The sequence below is a fragment of the Canis lupus genome, chromosome 29 (genome assembly GCF_048164855.1).
Source record: "Canis lupus baileyi chromosome 29, mCanLup2.hap1, whole genome shotgun sequence".
Lineage (NCBI taxonomy): Eukaryota > Metazoa > Chordata > Mammalia > Carnivora > Canidae > Canis > Canis lupus.
The window spans coordinates 9,964,904-9,985,825 of NC_132866.1; the positions used below are offsets into that span (position 1 = coordinate 9,964,904).

General features: G+C 47.4%; 1 protein-coding gene across 19 annotated transcripts in view; it reads left to right on the forward strand.

Annotated features, from left to right (window-relative positions):
- The window catches only part of FGFR2 (fibroblast growth factor receptor 2), a 106,621-nt gene extending 89,968 nt beyond the window's left edge, over positions 1 to 16,653 (forward strand). For 16 of the 19 annotated variants that reach the window (XM_072805074.1, XM_072805065.1, XM_072805067.1 and 13 more), the window contains 6 exons: positions 8 to 198; positions 7,437 to 7,559; positions 8,112 to 8,182; positions 9,848 to 9,985; positions 11,583 to 11,688; positions 14,943 to 16,653. In XM_072805074.1, coding sequence (XP_072661175.1) covers positions 8 to 198; positions 7,437 to 7,559; positions 8,112 to 8,182; positions 9,848 to 9,985; positions 11,583 to 11,688; positions 14,943 to 15,107 — 794 coding nt within the window. In that variant the 3' untranslated portion in view covers positions 15,108 to 16,653. Of the gene's footprint in view, positions 1 to 7; positions 199 to 7,436; positions 7,560 to 8,111; positions 8,183 to 9,847; positions 9,986 to 11,582; positions 11,689 to 14,850 lie in introns of all 19 variants that reach the window. The other 3 variants (XM_072805073.1, XM_072805075.1, XM_072805083.1) reach the window with 1 other exon arrangement.
- The last annotated feature ends 4,269 nt before the right edge of the window (positions 16,654 to 20,922 follow it).

The following is a 20,922-nucleotide window of genomic DNA, read 5'->3' on the forward strand; positions in this document are numbered from 1 at the left end:
TCCACAGGCCCACTCTACGTCATTGTGGAGTATGCCTCGAAAGGCAACCTCCGTGAATACCTCCGAGCCCGGAGGCCGCCTGGGATGGAGTATTCCTATGACATTAACCGCGTTCCTGAGGAGCAGATGACCTTTAAGGACTTGGTGTCGTGTACCTACCAGCTGGCGAGAGGCATGGAGTACTTGGCTTCCCAGAAAGTGAGTCCTTCACATTCTCCTCAGTTGGGTGCATTCCAGTTAAAAAGGTCTGTGAAGAAAACAGGCAGTTTGGATGTGCTCATTTGCTAAATCAAGCCCTTGCATGTCCTGTACAACCTGGAAAATATGTATTGCGTTATTCACATTGGGGTTTAGTGAACTCTTCAAGAGCCGGGGCAGCCTCAGAAGTCTATAGTGACACTGCATAGATGGGCAGAAAAGATCTTCTCCTGGGAATTCAGCTCTCGGTAGACAACAGCTGGTTTAGGGGGTGCTACCTTTAATTCTGATGGGTTTTGGGGGGGCTTTATTTGCTTTGTGATGAGTTTTTGGACATAGACTTTCTTGTGTTTATGGTTTTCAGTTTGAAAGGGCATTAAATTCTAAGAATAAAGGTCAAGCGGAGGGATATTTTAGTAACACTGAGTCCTGGGTATCCTCTGGGTTTATTTTGTCTCATTTAGCGGGGTGACCCTCTGGTTAGAAGTTGGCCAGGTCCCCTGAGGTGAACTGTCTGCATTCCAAGCATGCCACTTGCAATGGAACTTTAAACATCTGAGTTATTCTGAAAGCAGTTAGACAGGTGCCCCGATGTCCTCTGGGGCATTTTGGATGACCCAAGGCACCCTTCTGTAGCTCACACTTCCGAGGGGAGGGTTGCAGAACTTCCTCCTTGGGCAGAGGTGGGGTCACTTCCTACCTGCAGCGGAGCTGGATGCTGATGATTGGGCTCCCCAAAGAAGTGAGATTCTCTTGTGGGCATGGAGCCCTTGTCACTGGGGGGCCCAGCTGGGTCATGGCCATGCCCAGTCACGTGGGTGAGTGAGGCAGCCCATATCCGACCACGTGGTGTCAGGGATTCAGGGAGGGGTGGCTATACCTCAGCCCCTTCTTCTGTGGCCACATTAGAACATGGCCAGAACTACCACACGTTCTGCTTTTTGTTTTCTTTTTAGTTTCCTTTTTTTATTTGTTTCTTATTTGTAAGACAGTCCAGAGTTGAAGACTTTTTCAGATTCTTTTTCCCCCCTGGGAAAGCTCTTAATGCATAGATTTTAGAAAACAAATGGTTTTGTGTGCATATGCACGTACACAGGGGAGTCTGCCCACTGAAAGGTCTTTGACATGAGGAAATGGATCAGATCCAGAAGGTGAGACATTTGACAAGCCTTCGCTTCTAAATGTCCGTGTCATGAGAGACAAACAAAAGCACCGAGGAAACTGTTCCAGATTAAGGGAGGCTTAAGAGACAGGACAGCTATGTGTCCACGTGTGACCCTGGACTGGGCCTTATTCAGGGTTGGGGCAGGCAGCTTTTATAAATTTTTTATTTTTTTATTTTATTTTTTTATTTATCTATGATAGTCACAGAGAGAGAGAGAGAGAGAGGCAGAGACACAGGCAGAGGGAGAAGCAGGCTCCATGCACCGGGAGCCCGATGTGGGATTCGATCCTGGGTCTCCAGGATCGCGCCCTGGGCCAAAGGCAGGCACCAAACCGCTGCGCCACCCAGGGATCCCTTATAAAGAACATTTTTACGAACAACTGAAGTTTGAGTATGGTCAACGTTAGCTAATACGACTGGATCAATGTTAAATCTATAGGTGGTGATCGTGGTCTTGTGTTAGGGTAGGAGATCTTTGCTCAAGTGTTTAGGTGTGAAGTATCAGTGAGGTCTGCAATTCACTCTTATTTTATTTATTTATTTGTTTGTTTTTAAAGATTTTATTTATTTACTCAAGAGTGAGAGCATGCACATGGGCAGGGGGAGGCTCAGAGGGAAGAGCAGACTCCCTGTTCAGCAGGAAGCCCAACATGGGACTCGATCCCAGGACCCCGGGATTGTGACCTGACCTGAAGGCAGACGCTTAGCCAGCCGAGCCACCCCGGTGCCCTGCAGCTCAGTTTTAAATAGTTTAGGCAGAAAAAAGTATGTGTGTTGGGGGCTGAGATTGTGTGTGAAGAGAAAGGGCCAGCGTGACAAGCGATCCACGGACCTTCCTTGTTCTACTTCACCTCTGCTGTAGCTTTCACATATCCCTCGCTAAGACCCTGGGGAGCATGGCCTGCCTGCAGGCTGCCTGCTGTGACCCTCAGCCCGGGTCACTCTGTGTCCTTCCTGATATGGGAGCGGGGAAGTGGTTTTTGGACTCTGCATGGCTCAGTTACTAATAGAAAAGTGGTGGGCGAGCTGGCTTGGTCATTTTATTAATCCTTAAGTGAATATCCCTGAGCACTCTGGACTCTGGTGCCTTGTGCCCTAGGTCAGGCTCCCTTAGCGGGAGTCGTCCTGGACTTCTTGGAGCAGGAACCTCGCGTGACAGCAGGAGAGACCAACAATCAGTGTGGGAATAAAAATAAGTATGGAGGGGCACCTGGGTGGCTCAGTCGGTTAAGCGTCTGCCTCCAACTCAGGTCATGATCTTGGGGTCCTGGGATCAAGCCCGTATCAGTCTTCCTACTCAGTGGGGAGTCTGCTTCTCCCTTTCCCCTGCCCCCTCCCCATTGCTCATGCTCTGTTTTTGTCTCTGTCTCTCTTTCAAATAAATAATATCTTTAAAAAAAAAATAGGGAAAGGTTAAGCATGCTGTGCAGGAAACAAATTATGTGAGGTCAGTGTGGGTGGTGGTGGTGGGGGGGGTGGTTCGGGGGCAAAGGTGGCTGGTGAGCACTCCCGCAGAGGGATAGCATGTGCAGCGTCTAGGGAGGGACACAGTGTGCAGAGAGCAGGGCGTGAGATGTGGCTGGACACAGGCCGGCCCTGCTCATTGAGGGCCTCGCAGACCCAAGGCCAAGGCCTCTAGACTGTTCCCCTGGTGCGTGGCAAGCCACCCAGGGAGAGTGATAGGATCAGGTTTGTGCTGTAAAGCTCCCTGGCTCTGGCGCTGCTTGCAGCTGGTGGGTTGGAAGTTGGGTGCTGGTGTTTCGGGCTAGGGCTTATTGGCTCCCATGGGCACTGGAGAAGAAGACGGATTTGGATATATTTTGCTATTGGAATTGTTAGTGATTCCCAGCTTGAGAGGTCTGGTGGTGGTGCAGCTGATCAGGATGAGGAAGGCTCCTGGGCGGGAGGTGGGTGGGGGAGGGGGAGGGGAATAGATTCTGGTGGACAATTCAGGATGCACTTTGAATATGTGTGCGAGCTGTTCAAGGGCCCATGCCGGGCAGGAAGCGCAGGGCGGAGTGCAGCTCTGGGGGCTGGGTAAGACCTTGGGAGCCAGCAAAGGAAGTACCAGGGCTTGGGAGGTCATCTAGCAGGGGAGAGGCGGAGAAAAGGGGGAGTAAGAAAAACTCTCAATTCCTAGAGCTTGGCTCAAAGCACCTGATGGCAGCAGAGGCTGAAGGGACATGGTTAGGAGGCCAGGCAGGATGTGGTTCACAGGGGCACCAGAACGGGTTTCTGGAAGGCGGAGTATCTCTCTGCTCAGAATAGGAGAGAAGGATGTGCATTGCACCTGGCTCTCGGAGCCCGTGTAGAACCCCCCCCCCCCCCCCCCCCCCCCGACGCCCCAGCCCTGAGGACTCTGGGGTCCTTCCTCTCTTGGAGCTGTTCAGTATAGTGATGAGGGAGCCAAGAGTCAGATGAACTTTGTGAAAGGGGGCAGATGGAAACCTTTGAGGATGACAGACGGCCAGTGCCCTTATTAATGCTGTGATAATAGCCACTCTTGGCATTAGTCATCAGCACTGATTTTTGGGAGCTCAACATTGACGAGGCCTAGGACAAGCATTTTACATACGGTATCCTCCTTAACCTGAGAGCACCTCTGACGTAGGTGCGATGTTAGGCTAAGGATGCTGAGGACCTTTAGGAGTTGCCAGGAAACCTTTGAGCCCGGTGTGTCTGCGTCACTGTCCTCGTTTCCAAGATGGGCACTCCTGGGTCTCTAGAGAAAAGTACTGGCCCCAGACCAGGCCCTTTGGTTCTCCACTCACCCACACTGCTCCGCAGCCTCCCCCCTGTTCTCGGGTAATCCCTGCCTCACCCCAGATGGAGGGGGAACCGGGAAGATGCCCTGTGCCAGGGCTTTGTTCACTAACGGAGTGGGCTGCAAGGGACAGAGCTGTTTCGTTAGGGCTTGAAGGGTTCCAAAGCCCTTTGCAGAAGATCGCCTGCTAATTAAAGACTTGGCACGGGTTTGAAGCTGGTGGTAGATGAAGATCTTAAAAATGGTCCCCTGCCTCCAAAAATGGAGGGTTTATTCCTGACCGTTGGGGATGAGGAAGCAGGGCAAGGGCCAGATTCGGGCCTGCTCACACTCAGCCTCCCAGCCGCTAGCGATGAGCTTGCTGGAGGCCTGCTTAAAAACTGTCAAGTGAGCTCTCTGGCTCATTATGATGGAATGCAATTATGAATTCGGCTCGGCAAACGTTTACTGGGTTGAGGTCCATGCTCGGTGCTGGGAATATAGGGATGAACGTATAGGGCCGTGTAGCCTGGGTGGCTCAGCGGTTTAGCACCGCCTTCAGCCCAGGGCCTGATCCTGGAGACCCGGGGTCGAGTCCCGGTTTGGGCTCCCTGCATGGAGCCTGCTTCTCCCTCTGACTCTCTTTCTCTCTCTTTCTTTCCTGAATAAATAAGTAAAATCTTTAAAAAAAAAAAACAAAAAACATACATGTAGGGCCTGTCCTTAAGCTGCGTGTGTGTGTGTGTGTGTGTGTGTGTGTGTGTGTGTGGAGAACCAGGGGGATGGATAATTAAAGAAACACGGTGATGTACACAGAATCCAACAAGGTAACATGGGGTATTTGAGCCTTCTATAAATCATGAAAGCTCTTCCTGGTTTTAGTTCAAAGCACACTAATTTTTCTTCTTCCCAGACCCCAAAACCAGTTAAAACTCATTCTAAGATGTTATGCGTAAGTGGGTGTTTTTTGTTTTTTAAAGCAGGTGCCAGCTTCCCCATCTGTAAAATGGGTGCAGTCGTACCCATCTCATGGGTTGCCATGGGACTTGAACTCGATCAGCCCCGCAGAGCACCCGTCACACTGTCTGGGCCGCAGGGGGAGTTAGTCGTCTTCCCTTAGTGACCCGTTACTCTCCACTCACTTAAGAAACGGATACCAAACGGGCTGAGGGCCCTAGTTATGTAAATGGGCTGCTCTGCGCTGGAAAACAGCTCCAATTTCTGCAGATGATGGGAATTTGGCTTGATGTTAATTATTTTCTTTCTCTTGCGTGTTGGTTCCAAGTCTCTTACTGTTCAGCCCCGAGGGTGGGCGTTAGTGTCTGCTAGCGTCGAGGGATGTGGGAGGTTGGTGCTGGATCCCGGCTCCCGCCAAGAGGATGATGGAGGTCGCTGTCGTGGTATCTCTGAGTCGGGCCCTCCTGTGCGGTGGGAGCCCAGCGTGTGGGAATCCAGATTCTTCTGACCACACAGCTTGCCAAACGCACAGAGCTCGTGTCGGCAGGGAGCATGCCGCCGGGAGAGTTTGGCCGAGGGCTTGGAAGTTCAATTTGAAGAGGCCTCCAAACTAGGAACATGGCTCCCGCCCCGGCCGGATCCCCAGGCGGCTTCTGGGAGCTCTCACATTTCCTGCTTCCGTTCTGGCCAAGCACAGGCCTACTTACTTGCGGCGCTTTCCTGCTCCCCCTTTCCTGGTCTTCGCCCATCCAGGGGGCCACAGAAGCGTCTGAAAAACAAGGAATCGTTGGGCACTGGGCAGGAGCAAATAATCCCTAATTTCTTCTTCAGAGAGAGTTGGGCTCGCTGCCTTTCCCTGGCCATTTCGTGGCGAGCCTGTCTACGACCAGCCCCATTTCACCCTTGTCAGGTGGCCTGATCAGACCTCCTTCATCTAGTAGTTGACTGGGCCAGGAGCCTATGTAAAAGCATTTGGTAGGGATATTCGTTCACTCCCTTAGACCTTGCCTTTTCCAAAAATAGGGGATGATGATGTGGGATTGTCATTACCATGTGTCATGATGAAATCTTGTTATATTGAGGTGTAACACTGTGCAAAAGTCTACCATTTGTAGAAAGGACAAAATGGGGAGTTCTAATGACTATGTCTTTCTTGAGACCAGAGTGAGTAACAGAACTATAAATTAGCTGTCCTGTAGTGAGCACGTCCGCATCACCCCCCCCACACACACCCCGCCCCACCCACTCAGGTGTTTTGCAGACCTAGGTTGGGCCCTTTGTGTGGGCTGGTGTCCTCCAGGCCTGGGCGTGGGTAGACGGGCGTTGGTCATGATATGAGTCGGGGAAGGACGTGGTCAGTTCTTTGAGAGACTCAACTTGTGGGAAGCATAGCAGGTACTGTAGGGCTGAGTTTGGAGGTGTGAAGACCAGTTAGGCAGGTGGTGAGGCTCTCCGTGGGGATGGGGGTGGGCAGTGGCGATGTCCTGGGCTCCATGGTTAGCAGTGGGGACAGAGCTGGGTAGACAAATTGCAGAGGTATTTGGGAGCCAACATCAACAGAACTGGGGAGGAGTGTGCAGAGAACTCTGGTGACTACCTCTCGGGACTGAGAGAGACCAAGAGGGTAAGGATTAGGGGAGCAGAGACCTTGGATTTGAGGTGCCAAAGGGATGTCAATGTCGAAATGTCCCGTAGCCTGTGGAAGATGACAACGAGGGTCCTGGGAGAGAAGTTAGGAAAGGGGTAAGGATTTGCAGATCTTTTGTGTGTATCTAAGAATGGAAGCTCTGGGGATATGTGGGAATACACACAATTAATGGGACATTTCTCCTATTTCGAGGGACAGGGGAGGAGAGGAGCTAGATGGAGAAGGTGAGCCAGGAGAAGGGATGAGGGGGACCGTTTTCTGAAAGGAGCACCGTGTCCAGAGCTGCAGAGGGAAACATTGAGGCATCAGAAGCGCTCACTTAGGTCTGACATAAACTTCTGGAGGGGCAGGGATGGACTCACAATATTTGCGGACTGACCAGGAGGGAAAGACAATGTGGTGTTGGAGTTTAACCAGCTCCGTTGAATGTTTGGCTGTAAAGGGCAGGAGAGCAAGTGTTGAGAGAAAAGATTTTAGAATAATCTAGTACAGATCTCGTAGGAAGGACTCCGTATTGACAGTCGATGGTGCGTAAAAGAGAATTGGCTGCTTGCTGTAGCTTTGCTCTTTGAAATGATTGGGGCCTTGTTTTTTTAGTTACTTCTAATTAGAACAGAAATACCAGTTTTTGATTAAGATATATTTTCTTTCTCTATTCTTAGAAGTGAGTATGTTTTCCCCTTTACTCTTGAAACATTCTGAAATGTGTCCTTTCTTGATTTCAGTGTATTCATCGGGATTTAGCAGCCAGAAATGTTTTGGTAACAGAAAACAATGTGATGAAAATAGCAGACTTTGGACTGGCCAGAGATATCAACAATATAGACTATTACAAAAAGACCACAAATGTAAGTCCATGGCAGCAATGTGGTGGAAGGGAGGGGGTGGTGGTGGTGGCACGGAATGTTCCAGATGAAAGATAATACGCGCTCATTCCTCTGCCCTTTATCCCTGTTCTTTTGCCATACTCTCGACAAACTTCTCAATAAGCAAATTGAAGCTCTATTTAAGAGACTTTTAGTAAATGTGAAACAGTCTTCTGTATAGAATAATCAGCACCCTCTCTGGTCTTCATCGGGCTCTTTGCCAAGGACTTCTCTAGCCAAGACTAGAGCTTGGGAGTTTCTGGATTAATCTTTGCCTAGAAGGCGGTCAGGGTGTGTTTGTGTGCTTGGGAGGTTGATAAGAATGAGAATCCGAAGAAATGGTGTCTTACTAACCTGCCCAAATCTGTGCATCTTGCACATTAGGTGTAGGCCCCCTTGGAGCTTATTTCTGCTCTGAGGACTGAGCAGTGAAAAATCATGAGTCAGTCAGCTCTAAATAGGGCACAGCCTCTCAAGCCAGCTAAAGGAAACTGGTTTAATATAGTGGTTTTTACCTGTTTTCCACACTTGCAGGGGCGACTTCCGGTCAAGTGGATGGCTCCAGAAGCCCTTTTCGATCGAGTGTACACCCATCAGAGTGACGTGTAAGTAACTCCCGTTTCTCTCTGGCTTCTCCATCGGGTTGAGTTGCAAAAATATTGTATTCACCTTTCATCATTCTTTGCGGCCTGCCGTATTTCACATAATTCTAGAAGGTGCAGGAGCCAGCCCTAGAAAGGACGGATTTTATGGTAGGCTGGTAACCAGTGCTCTGTTACTAATCTGCCTGGCTTCAAAGTACATGGGAGGTGCAACTGCAGACCTCCTCCTGCCAGAGCGGAAGTACCGCCCCCCACCCTAAACCCCCCTACCCCAATTCACGGACGTCTGACTACAAGGCCGCTATCTAATTTGCTAGGCTGTTGGCATGTTCTTTGCTCCCTGAAAGAAGGAATTTTGAAACTTCTCCTACCCGAGGGTGGTTCGTCATACCTCATCATAGGTTTGCCCTTGTGGGGAGAAGCTGAGGGGGGCACAGTCTCTATTATGATACACTTAAAAATATTATCAGGGTTAGGCTCCAACTGATATTTTAGGATTTTAGGTTTAGAAAATAGGTTGGGACATGTTACCATTGTGGGAAACTGGGTGGAAGGTACAGAGCATCTCTCTGTAACTGTTTTTTTCCAAGTTCCTGTGAGTCTATAATTAGTCCAAAATAAATAGTTTAAGAAAAAAATCAGTGGATCTATTTTTTATTTATGTGAACGGGAGGCTCTCTGGGGTGGGCACTGATTCCGTTGCTGTCACAGCCGGTCATGTTTAGAAGGAATGAATTAGGAGTCCCGTTTTTGTAATGAGTCAGCTGCCCGCATTATGCTGCCACTTTTGCTCTATACAAAACTGGTTAGAGTTTCATGTCTCACCCTAAACCTGAATAGAGTCCGTGAGGCTGTTTTTCCAAAGCCACAGTGACATAGGTCCATGCAGGAGTCTTGGCTTGATTATATCAGGAGTTGTGAGTGTCCTGAACGAGGCTCAGAAAGCCCAACCGTGGGTCTCCACAGGGTCAGGTGCACATGGGACCCTGAGAGATGTTTTCAGTTTCTGCTCTGAGAAGCTTGTCTGGGGCACAGGATTCCTTGATCCTCATCCCAGCCTGATGCTCACTCCCATCGTGACCTTAGTAAGTCACAGACCTGTGTCCTCAGACGTTCCACCGGCCTCACTGGGCAGCTGTTACTCGCAGAATTTGCTTTCTGGGCTTAGTCTGTCAACCGCCCATACTGGTGGGTCACAGCCTGGGCGGGTGGGGTCAGGCACCCAGGCTGGTGGAAGAGCTGGAACAGGAGGAGCATGAGGAGTTTTGCAGCTTAGGAGTGGAGATCCTCACATGGCTCACATCACACTGCCTTTAAGGCGGAGTAACCTCATTCAGTGTCCGAATAAAAATAGCAACCCCCCCAAGCCTACACCCCCCCCAAAAAAGAGGGATGGCTTCCCTTCCCTACTCTGTTGTCTGGTGATGGGAAATTCCGTGGGAACATGTCTCAGGTTGTCATCACTGCGGGGGGGGGGGGGGGGGGGGAGGCGGGCAGGGAAGATACTCCTTCGGGGCAGGGAGGGGCACGTGGGATGACCTGCAGGAGACTTCAGGCCATTAGTCTTGGAACAGGAGAAGCGAGTGGGCGTTTGCTGTATTAACTGGGCACACTGAGGTTTTTGTGATTCGGGTGGGTCAGTAACCCTGTTTCCCCTCTTCCTTGCAGTTGGTCCTTCGGGGTGTTAATGTGGGAGATCTTCACGCTGGGGGGCTCACCATACCCAGGGATTCCGGTGGAGGAACTATTTAAGCTGCTCAAGGAGGGGCACAGGATGGACAAGCCAGCAAACTGCACCAATGAACTGTAAGGCCCGTTGTCTCTCCTGGTTCAGTGCGGGCCCCCATGCCATTAACTCTTCTCCTGACTTTTTGGGTTTCCCAAGGCCCCAGGCTTCCTATACAGGCCCCAGGAACCATTTTTGCTAATAAGGTTTTTCTGGGCCCGATCCCAGGACAGAGGTGGATGGCTACTCTGATGGCTGTAACTGCCCGAGAGGGAGAGCATCGTGGCAAGGTGTACAGAGTGAGCTTTCACTCAGGGCATTGGGCTGCCCAGGCCCCAGGGCTCCTGACTTGAGAGCCTGAGCCAGGCTGATCTTCCCAGGCCTCTGTGCTGTGCTATTATCTCTGCTCAGAGAGGCAGGGAGATAGATCTGGCCTTTTCTCCTACACAAGCTAGCAAGCTGTGGCCCTGCCCCCACCGAGCGTAGCATTAAAGAACCAGCACGGCCTTTCTTCACTGCTGGAGTCGACCCCCAGCACGGCCAGTGGGAATGGATGCTTTAGAACTTGTTCGTGACCATTGAAAATTACTCTTCGGGATTAACGTTTCCCACATCTCTTCAGAGAAGCTAGTGTCTGGTTACCTATATTTTGCCCCTACACAGAGAATTAAAAATGTGTCCAGGTGCCATCCATAGAGTCCCAGATCGGACTGTAAAAACCATAAGCCAGTTTCTGGAAGAACCGAGCCCACACTTCAAGTGGAATTATGTTGTGTTGGTGACATACGTCTTGTGCAGTAGAACCAGTGCTTTGAAAAGGAGTCTCTCTTCCCAACCCCCCAGGATTAGCTAAGAGTGATTGTCCCGGAGACTGTGGTCTATTGTGTGTCGTTTCATGGGGATTTTCTATCCATAATCCTATGAGTGCTTTTCACTGTACAGTGGACATCTGATGAATGGCACATTTTATAGTATATTATATAAAGGTATTTATTGTGCTGCCTGTCATTCCTATTGCTTTTTCTAATATGGAGGGTCTGTCGAAACCCGTAATCAAGATAAGGCCTGGGACCCTAGGCCTGTCCAAGAGTTAATCAGGAAGTTAATGTTCAGCCCAGTGATGGCAGATTAATTCATAAAAACCTTACCTTAAAGTTGTGGTTTTCAAAAAAAATTTTTTTTTTTTTAAACGGAAGAACCTTTGCTGCAGTCATTAAAATAAAACTCAAAGTGTCAGGGAGAAGAATGTGTCGTGGCTTCGATGGGGGCAGGAGTGGGGGGTAAGGAAGGGTGTGCTGGGGACAGACTGGAGACCCAAAAAGGCTTTTCCTGCAGCGTCCAAAAGTGCCATAAAGGTGTGAGACCACTGTGCTGTGTCACTGTCACAGGAATGCAGAAGTCAGCAGCGATGACATGTAGAAAAAATGGCTTTCCCGATGGCATAGATACTGTCCTCAAAGCTTTGGGATAAAGTGATGTTTTTGTAGCTGCAAGTGCCTTTCAGAGGAACCGAGCAGTGAATTTTGGGGGAAGGCAAATAACTGCCTTCTCATTTAGAAAGTTCTGATACATTTTCATCATTTAGGACCTATTCTTGTAGTGCCTTTTAGCGCTGGCTTATAGCCGTGTGCACCTAGTGCTTAGAAAATTAATTCACCAGGAAATCCATTTCCTCAGGTATATGATGATGAGGGACTGTTGGCATGCTGTGCCCTCACAGAGGCCGACGTTCAAGCAGTTGGTAGAGGACTTGGATCGGATTCTCACTCTCACAACCAATGAGGTAAGAACCCTCTTCCAGAAGCCTGTGGTCCTTTCTTGGGAGGCCAGTGCGGCTTTTTCAATGCAACCTCCCCTGTCGGAGTCTGTGGTATAGATGATCATTTTTCCACAGGGGTCACGCAGAGTTAAAATATGTGTTTCTCCTCAATCTTGATTTTTCTCAGAACTGCATTTTGAGAGTCTGACTCATGAAACCAGACGGAGGGCCCTACTTGAGGCTCTCTGTGGCCTTCGAGTGGTGGGCCTCGGCTGTGGTCTGTTGGAGAGTCGGGAGGGAAAGAAATGTCCAACAGCAGCATTTGGGTTTGCACGTGAGGAGCTTGGGCTCTTGTGCTGGTTGGATTCTGAGCTCTAGTGATTAGTGGAGGAGCAGTTGGTGTTCCATTACTGGGCTCCATTGGAAGCAGTGAAGTTCTGCCATGACCCTCCTGTCTGGTAATGGCATGTGGCATGTGGTCTTCATCTATGTGTATATGAACGTATACACAATTTCCTATAATGAAGGACTTAGGTTTTTTTTTTTTTTTTTAAAGATTTATTTATTTATTTTAAAGAGAAAGAGCAAGAGAATGAGAGTGAGGAGAGGCAGAGGGGGAGAGAGAGAGAGAGAGAGAGAGAGAGAGAGAGAAAACCTCAAGCAGACTTGGCCCTGATATGAGGCTGGATCTCATGACCCTGAGATCATGATCTGAGATGAAATCAAGAGTCAGACCCTTAACTGACTGAGTCACCCAGGCTCCCCTGGACTTGTGATTTTTTTTTAGTATATGGGCTGCTGAAGTGAGCAATGGACTTGTGATTTTTTTAATGAAAACATGGACTTTTTGTTAAAATATTTTTCTATAAAAGATTTATAATCCATACCAAAGAAAGAAACGCTCTGTCACCCACTGACCAAATTCGACCGTGGTAGTGCTTCAGCATGTCGATAGAGTGGTCTCTGTGGTTGTGGAGAGTAGATGATCTGAGCAGGAAAGATGATAAAACCCATCAAGTTCAAAAAAATCCCAAGGAAAAAGATTGTTAATGAATGACTTTGAGAGATTTAATGAGGGTGTAGAGAGCAGCCTTCCTTCAAACAGGAAAAAAAGAAGTCCCCCAAACCCACCGTTGTCTTAACAACAAAAAGAGGTTAAGATCGTTTGAATAAAAATAATACATCTAACGTATTTTAAAATACATTTAATAGTTTTAGAAAGAGTTAAATAATCAAATGTTGTGATGGGAAGCCTTAAGCCAGCAACATTATCTTGTGCGTCTAACTGTAGCTGATAAAAGGAGAGATTGCATTTAAATGAATACAGCTGACCTTCAGAAGTTGAAAGGAAAGGAACAGTTCAAGGGGAAAAAAGCAACTTTCTTCTCTTGCCAAAATTGTTGTTTCTCGTGTAAGTTCCTTTAACCCTAGACTTGGAATCCACTGATACCCCTATTCTTTGCCCTATCAGATCTGAACATTTAAGTGGCTGCATTTAGAAACTGGGAAAGCACTAATGTTCCATTTTAATGGTCCTATGTCCATGCTCAATGCTCTTTATTTATATGCCTGTATTTAAAGTGGGCCCATTCATACTGAAATTTTCATCGAGCATCCTAAAATAAAAAAGCAGAATGCCATATTGTCTAACGGATATAAAAATCGAAGTTTCTTTCCTTCTGAAAATCATTACCATATGCTTGAGAAAAATGGTTCCATTTAGGACAAAATTTCATTTTTATCATTGTAAGCAAAAAGTTCTCTTTTGATGTGGTGGGCGTGTTTGTTTCCAGGCGTGTGGTTAATGCTGATGTTGTTGGAACTGACACATCCCCCATTCTGGGATGGGGACTCTTTCTCTTGCCAACCCTGGTGATGAATTATAGTGCTTTATATTTAAAAAAAAATTTTTTTTGGAGGGGGTCTTTCAAAATGTATAGTCGCCAACATTCTGTGGGCTCTTTTCTGATAACACCGGGGCTGGTTGTGCTGTGGTCTGCACTTTTTGCCTCCCCTCTCAGCAAAACCACACGTCCTGGAATGTCACTGGCTTCAGGGTGTGTGAGCAGAACAAGCCCAGTGAGTGAGCTCTGGGGAGGCAGCGAGACCCAGAAGTTCCTCAGTTTAGAAATCTTTTCCGTAGTTTCAGACCAAGGGTCTGTGAATCCCTTCAGTAAAAGGCCAGATAGGGAATATTTTTCTTTGTGAGCTAAATTATTCAGTTCTGCCGTCAAGGCAAGAAAGCGGTTATGGACAGTGCATACACGAGTAGTGCATCTGTGTTCTGCATAAAATTTGATGGATCCCAATATTTAAATTTTATGTGAATTTTATATCATCTTATGTACTTTTAATGCCATGGGGTAGTATTCTTCTTTTGACTCCCCCCCCCCCCCCAACCCTTGAAAAATGTTTAAAGCCATTTTTGCTCATGGGCGGTACCAGACCAGGCAGTGGACTCACCCCTAAGTGCCATAAGCTGGAAGATATGTTATCCCGGGTCACCCAGTGGGCTCTCTTCCCTAGCGACCCCAGCAGATGCTGGTAGGGAGCAGAAGAGCCCCTTTTGAATTTCAAACTCTTCTTTAAACAGTCCATTATGGATTTAATATACACGAGTATATCCGAACCTTTTCTGAACCTGTTTACATTTTCAACTCCGAGAGCTTCTGAGAGTAATGAATTACATCTGTGAAATTACCCGCTGAATGGAGACATATTCCCCTTAAATTATCCTAGAAACTGCAAGAGTAAAATGTAATTTGCAAAATAAATATTCATGGTGTCAACTATTTAAAGGGGGTCCCAGGAATCCCTAACACGTTACATTTTGCCGGAGCTCGGATTTGAACCCTGTGCGCGCTCTCTCTCTCTCTCTCTCTCTCGCTCTCTCTCTCTCTCTCGGAGGCATGTAGCAAGCTGCTTGTTTGGTCTGTGTCAGTGGACTTGACTGCCCAGCCTTTTCACGTTCCCTCCTTGCCACTAGTTTATTCATGATGGATCGTAAGAGAAGAGTTAAGGGCGGCAATCTAGAGTAAACCAAGGCGGGGGGCTCGAGGAGGCCTGCGGGAGCTGGGTGGGCCGGGTCCCTGAACCTTCCAAGGGTGCCCCTGTCCCATCTCAGCTCTGATAGAGCATCTCGAGAGCCTGCATTTGAAATAAAAGTCTTCTCTTCCCTTCTTTCAGGAATACTTGGACCTCAGTCAACCTCTCGAACCGTATTCACCTTGTTATCCTGACCCGAGATGAAATAAAACGTCTCTCTTCCCTTCTTTCAGGAATACTTGGACCTCAGTCAGCCTCTCGAACAGTATTCACCTAGTTATCCTGACACAAGGAGTTCGTGTTCTTCAGGAGACGATTCTGTTTTCTCTCCAGACCCCATGCCTTACGAACCATGCCTTCCTCAGTATCCACATGTAAACGGCAGTGTTAAAACATGAATGAGCTTGTCCTTCTGTCCCCACACGGGACAGCACCAGGGACCTAGCCACACTGAGCAACGGGGCCAGGCCTCCAGGAGCCGGTTGGCTCCGCTTGTATATATGGATCAGAGGAGTAAATAATTGGAAAAGTAATCGGCACACGTGTAAAGAATTTATACGGTTGGAAACTTATAATCTTCACCAGGAGAAGAAGAATGTTTCTGGGGCAATGGACTGCCATGGGCCACCACGCGCCCATGACCCGCTGTGGGTACTGGCTGTGGACCAGCTGGACTCAAGGCAAACCTACTTTCTTGCCTTCCTTGTGAATTTTGTAATAATTGGAGAAAATATATGTCAGCACACACTTACAGAGCACAATTGCAGTATATAGGTGCTGGATGTATGTAAATATATTCAAATTATGTATAAATATATATTATATATTTACAAGGAATTATTTTTTGTATTGATTTTAAATGGATGTCCCAGTGCACCTAGAAAATCGGTCTCTCTTTTGTTTTTAATAGCTATTTGCTAAATGCTGTTCTTACACAGAATTTCTTAATTTTCACCAAGCAGGGGTGGAAAAGTACTTTTGCTTTCAGGGAAAAAAAAATGGTATAACGTTAATTTATTAATGAATTGGTAATATACAAAACAATTAATCATTTATAGTTTTTGTTTTGTTTTTATTTTGTAATTTAAGCGGCATTTCTATGCAGGCAGCACATCGGACTAGTTAATCTGTTGCTTGGACTTAACTAGTTGTCAGATTCTTTGAAAAGAGAAATATTTACAGAATATGACTAATTTGGGGGAAAATGAAGTTTTGATTTATTTGTTTAAACTCTGCTGTCAGATGATTGTTCTTCTGCCACCAAAATGCCAGTAGTAAACAAACCCATCGATAGGAAAGTATTTTGTTTTGCTGTGCAGCTCTGTCATTGGGCCCATGGAGCGCGGAACTGGACTTCCCAAGACAAATGGTACCAGCGTTCTCTTAAAAAGATGCCTTAATCCATTCCTTGAGGGTGGACCTTAGTTGAGATGATAGCAGACTGTACTCCCCTCCGGCAGCTGGCCTTCTGCCCTGAGTTGCACGTTAATCAGATTAGCCTGTATTCTCTTCAGTGGATTTTGATAATGGCTTCCAGATTCATTGGCGTTAGGGAAGCCTTTTAGAATCTTCACGTGTCATCGTCGAAATTGAAACACTGAGTTGTTCTGCTGATGGTTTTGGAGATACTTCCATCTTTTTAAGGGTTTGCTTCTGTCTAATTCTGGCAGGACCTCACCAAAAGATCGGGCCTCGTACCAACGTCAGACACGATGTCGCCGTGTTGTGCGTTCTGTATTTAAAGTATTGTGTTTTGCTTCGGAAACACCTACTCACTTTGCTATAGCCATGCAACATGAACGCAGATTACACTGATTCTACTTGTTACGAAATTGGAGAAAGTATTTAATAAAACCTGTTAATTTTTATACTGACAATAAAAATGTTTCTACAGATATTAATGTTAACAAGACAAAATAAATGTCACGCAGCTTATTTTTTTAATACTCGTGTCTCACCAAATGGTTTCCTGTGCTTGGAGGTGTTGACTCAGTGCTGTTTGGTGTGATTGCATGAAAGGCAGAGCTGTGAAGGTCCCTCGTTTGCTACACACCGGTGACTTGCCACAGGGATTGCCCGGGACCAGTGGTACTTGGGACAGGTGAATCCAGTGGAAAATCAGGGGAGCTCTGTTGCTTAAGCTCTGGCTCTGTTGCTTCTTGGGGCCCCAAAGGTATCGTTGTATCTTTCTGGGCTTTAACTTCTAGAAAAGCAAACGAGAGATGGCGTGGGCGAAGCTTTGCAAATGGGGGAAGTGTCCTGAGGATGGCAGGTGCTGGGTGAGAGAGGTTCAGATCTGGATACTGGGGAGGGACCTTGAAGCCTTTTAGGCTGGCTCCTCATACACAGAGAGTAGAATGTGCCTCAACATTTCAAAAAGATAGCTTGAACAAATTCTAAAATAATTTGACCTATTTCCATGCTACCAAGAATCTAAAGAGGGAAATGGTGTCTTGCCTGCTAACAATGTGAACTTATGACTCAAGGTCCCATTATACCTGCTTGCCGGTCTCCGTATCAGGAAGGGGAGACAGAAGTAGCTCAAATTCATCCAAATGTCAGGTCTCAGAACTTGATGGTTAAAAAAGTGCCATGTTTAGGCTCTTTATGGTGTTTGAGGCTGTTACTAGTGGAGTGAGGGTCTTGCCATCTATCTGGAGGTGGCCTACTGTCCTGGTTCTGTGTTTGCCAATCTCTGGTGCTACCCACCATTTATTCACAGGCAGAGCAGAGTTATATAATCCCACCCAAGACAGTGTGACTTTGGGCAATAATTGAAAGCAGCTTTTTGTTGTTGTTTTTAAAGATTTATTTATTCATGAGAGACACAGAGAGAGAGGCAGAGACACAGGCAGAGGGAGAAGCAGGCTTCATGCAGGGAGCCCGACGTGGGGGACTCGATCCCAGGTCTCCAGGATCAGGCCCTGGGCTGAAGGCAGCGCTAAAGTGCTGAGCCACCCAGGCTGCCCTGAAAGCAGCTTTGAATCACCTGTGTACAGGGTGATGCTTCTGCAGCCCACTGGGCATTTTCACTGGTGGGACTGCCTTGGCCAGGGTGGAGGGAGGACTAGCTGGTGCTGCAGTTTGAAGCCAGGCTCCATGTCTGCGTGCTTCTCAAGATCAGTGGTGCACGTTTTATGCCTTTGAGACCGAAGGGGCAGTTTATGGCTTTCTAGGAGATAATGTAGGTTAGAATCCCATGCTGGCTCTTGGCCATTTGGATTTTTTAATTATTTTGAAAGATTGGATATCAAGGGGAAGAAGGCAGTATGGTGCATGAGAAGAACGAGAAATACTTCTTTTTTGAGCCCTGCTCCAACTTAAATAGATGGAAGCAGGGTGTGATAGGATCCTGGAGCTTATGTGTGTCATCCATCCCCCCACCCCCACCATATGACCTAAGGAAAGCACTGGAGGTTGGTTGAACCACAGTGTGATTTGGCTTCATGAGGTGCATAGCAGTTCATTTACTTAGAACCAAAAGTCTCAGGCGTCTTGGTGAGAAGTGAGTAGTGTCTGGCTCTGCTGTCTCCCAACTGGGAAGGGTGCATTCAAGAAGCCGTACCTCACAAAGTAGCTGGTGGTGGGCTGGGCTGGGCTGGGGAGGACAGAGGAGCAGGGTGGAAGAGTGGGGCCTTCCAGAGAGTTCTGTGGATTCCCTTGAGACTGGGTCCCCTTCTCCACTGCTCAGCCTCTCAATCCCTCTTTCCCTCAGGGAGCTTCCCACCATCAGATCTTGTGGAAAGGTCCTTGATCCCACACACAGGAAACTAAAACATGCAGTTAGTCAAACATCTGGCAGATTGGAACAGCCGCGGATTGAGGACCCAACCAACCAGCCGGAAACAAGTTGGTCTGCTAGCTCCTACTGCACAGCCGAGGTTCCAGAAGGCGAGAGTCCAGAGGTCTCTGCTGTTACTACAGATCAGGAACTTGTGGTTCCTGAGGGTCACCTGGCTGGGAATGGTCTAAGTAAGGCTGCAGCCTCATGGAGCCGATGGGGGATTCGGACAGCATTGGATTGGTTTACTCCTTAAAGCTGGGTGACGTTGGGCAAGTCCGGGATTCTATCTGGGCTGTGATTTCTTCGACTGTAAAACGAGTGATCACCAACCTTGTGGTCTGAACGAGGAGCTACCTCTAGGAGCTTAGCTCAGCTCTGGGATGCCGTAGTGTCCTAAGAATTTGTTTTTGTACATTTGTGTTTCTGTGGGTTTTTTAGTATATGCGCAATGTTACGCAACCATCACCACCACCTAATTCCAGAATATTTTCATTACTCCAAAAGGAAGCCCTGTACCAATTAGCAGTCACTTCCTATTTTCCTTTTCCCCTGGAGCCCTGACAACCATCAATCTTCTTCCTATCCATAGATTTGCCTCTTCTAGCCATTTTATAGGCATGGAATGGTACCAGAGATGGTCTTTTGTGTTTGGCCATTCTTCCACTTAGCGTAATGTTTTCAAGATTCACCCATTTTATAGCATGTATCAGTACTTCATTCTCTCTTTTTTAAGATTGTATTCATTGAGAAAAAAAAAAAAGATTGTATTCATTGGTTGGAGAAAGCGCACCAGTGGGGGGGAAGGGCAGACTCCATTCCTTTTTTTTTATTGCCAGATTATATTCTATTGTGTGGAAATACACATATTTTGTTTTTCTGTTCCTTGGTTGATGGACATTTGGGTCCCCACTTTGTGGCTGTTAGAAATAGTGCTGCTATGCACACTCAGGTACACGTTTTTGTGTAGACGCACCTTTTCCTTTCTCTTGGGTGTACACCTGGCAGTGGAATTGCTGGGTCATAGGGTAACTCTGTGTTTAACCTTTTGAAGAACTGCCAGGTTGTTTCCAAAGTGGTTACACTGTTGTACATTCCCCACTAGCAATGTATGAGGGTTCCAATTTCTACGCGTCCTTGCCAACATTTGTTACTGGCCATATTTTTTATTATAGCCATCCTAGTGGGTGTAAAGTGTCTTCCTAAGGATTTAATAGCTGAAGAGATGTCATGCAGATCATGAATCAAAGATACATAATACCTTACCGGGTTTTCTAGAGCAAAATGCTTTACTGCAAATAATTGGCCGGCTTTTGCACTCATAAGATGGCCAAGATGCTGAGGGGGCTTCAGTGGAGTGGAGGGAGGCTGAGAAATGGATCGTTCTCGTTCTCCTCTTGGCTGGGACAGGAAGGAAGCACTGCCACGTGATACGAAGGCGTAGACATGCTTTCTGGCTGGAATCCTTGACTCTATCTCTGTCCCGTGTCCCCAGTTTTATGAAGTCTGGTGAGCTTGAGCAATCCACTGGGACTGATTAATGCACCATTACTTATGTATGCGCATCGGAGCCCTCCTTATCCAGCCTGCGTTTTGATGTTATTTATTTTTTGATGTTTTTAAAGATGAAAGCAAAGTTTATCTTCTCTCACATTTCATCCCCAGGAAGCCTTGAAGTGACTTGGCGGGGCACGGGCTGCAGAAGGCGTCTAGGGCTTAAGCGACATTCTGGAAAGGGGCCTTTCTTGTGTCCTTTCTTCCTGAGGGTCCTGGGGGTTTTGATGGGCTGCCCAAAATTGCCTCTAAGTCCCCGCTCCGAGGTCACACGAGGTGCTGTAGGAAGAAGACAGTGGCTGTGAGAATGATCAGTGTTGACCACCTTGCCATTATCTGGGGACGTTTGAAATAACAAGCTGTGGGGTTCTTCTGATTTGCAAAGCTGAATCCTGGAGTTTGTTACCAGCTGAGAGACAGAATGGGGGGCTTAAGCTAACAGGCAGGTGAGTGAGCTTTCCTCCTCTGGCTCAGAACACTGCCTCCTCTGGGCCGTGTCTCTTTAGTTGCTTTCTGTCTTCTAACTCCCTCTTCTAGGGCGCCTAACCAAACCTTGCCTGAATCCCTTTCAAGTCAAAGTCCGCACCATGACGTGTTTGGAAAGGGACAGAGAACGCTGAGGGATTTATAAATTCAGAATAGAGGAGGAAATGTATTCCTGTTGTGTAAATGGATGACAAATACCTCTTTCTCAAATGATTGTTGAATTAAATGAGATTTTACCTGGGAAGCCCTGAACCCAGTGCCTGCTATAGCCCTCAAATACTGGCAGCTGTTTATTTATTTATTTTTTAAAGATGTACTTCTTTGTTAGAGATGGAGGCCGAGGGAGAGAGAATCTCAAGCAGACTCCCTGCTGAGCATGGAGCCCAACCCGG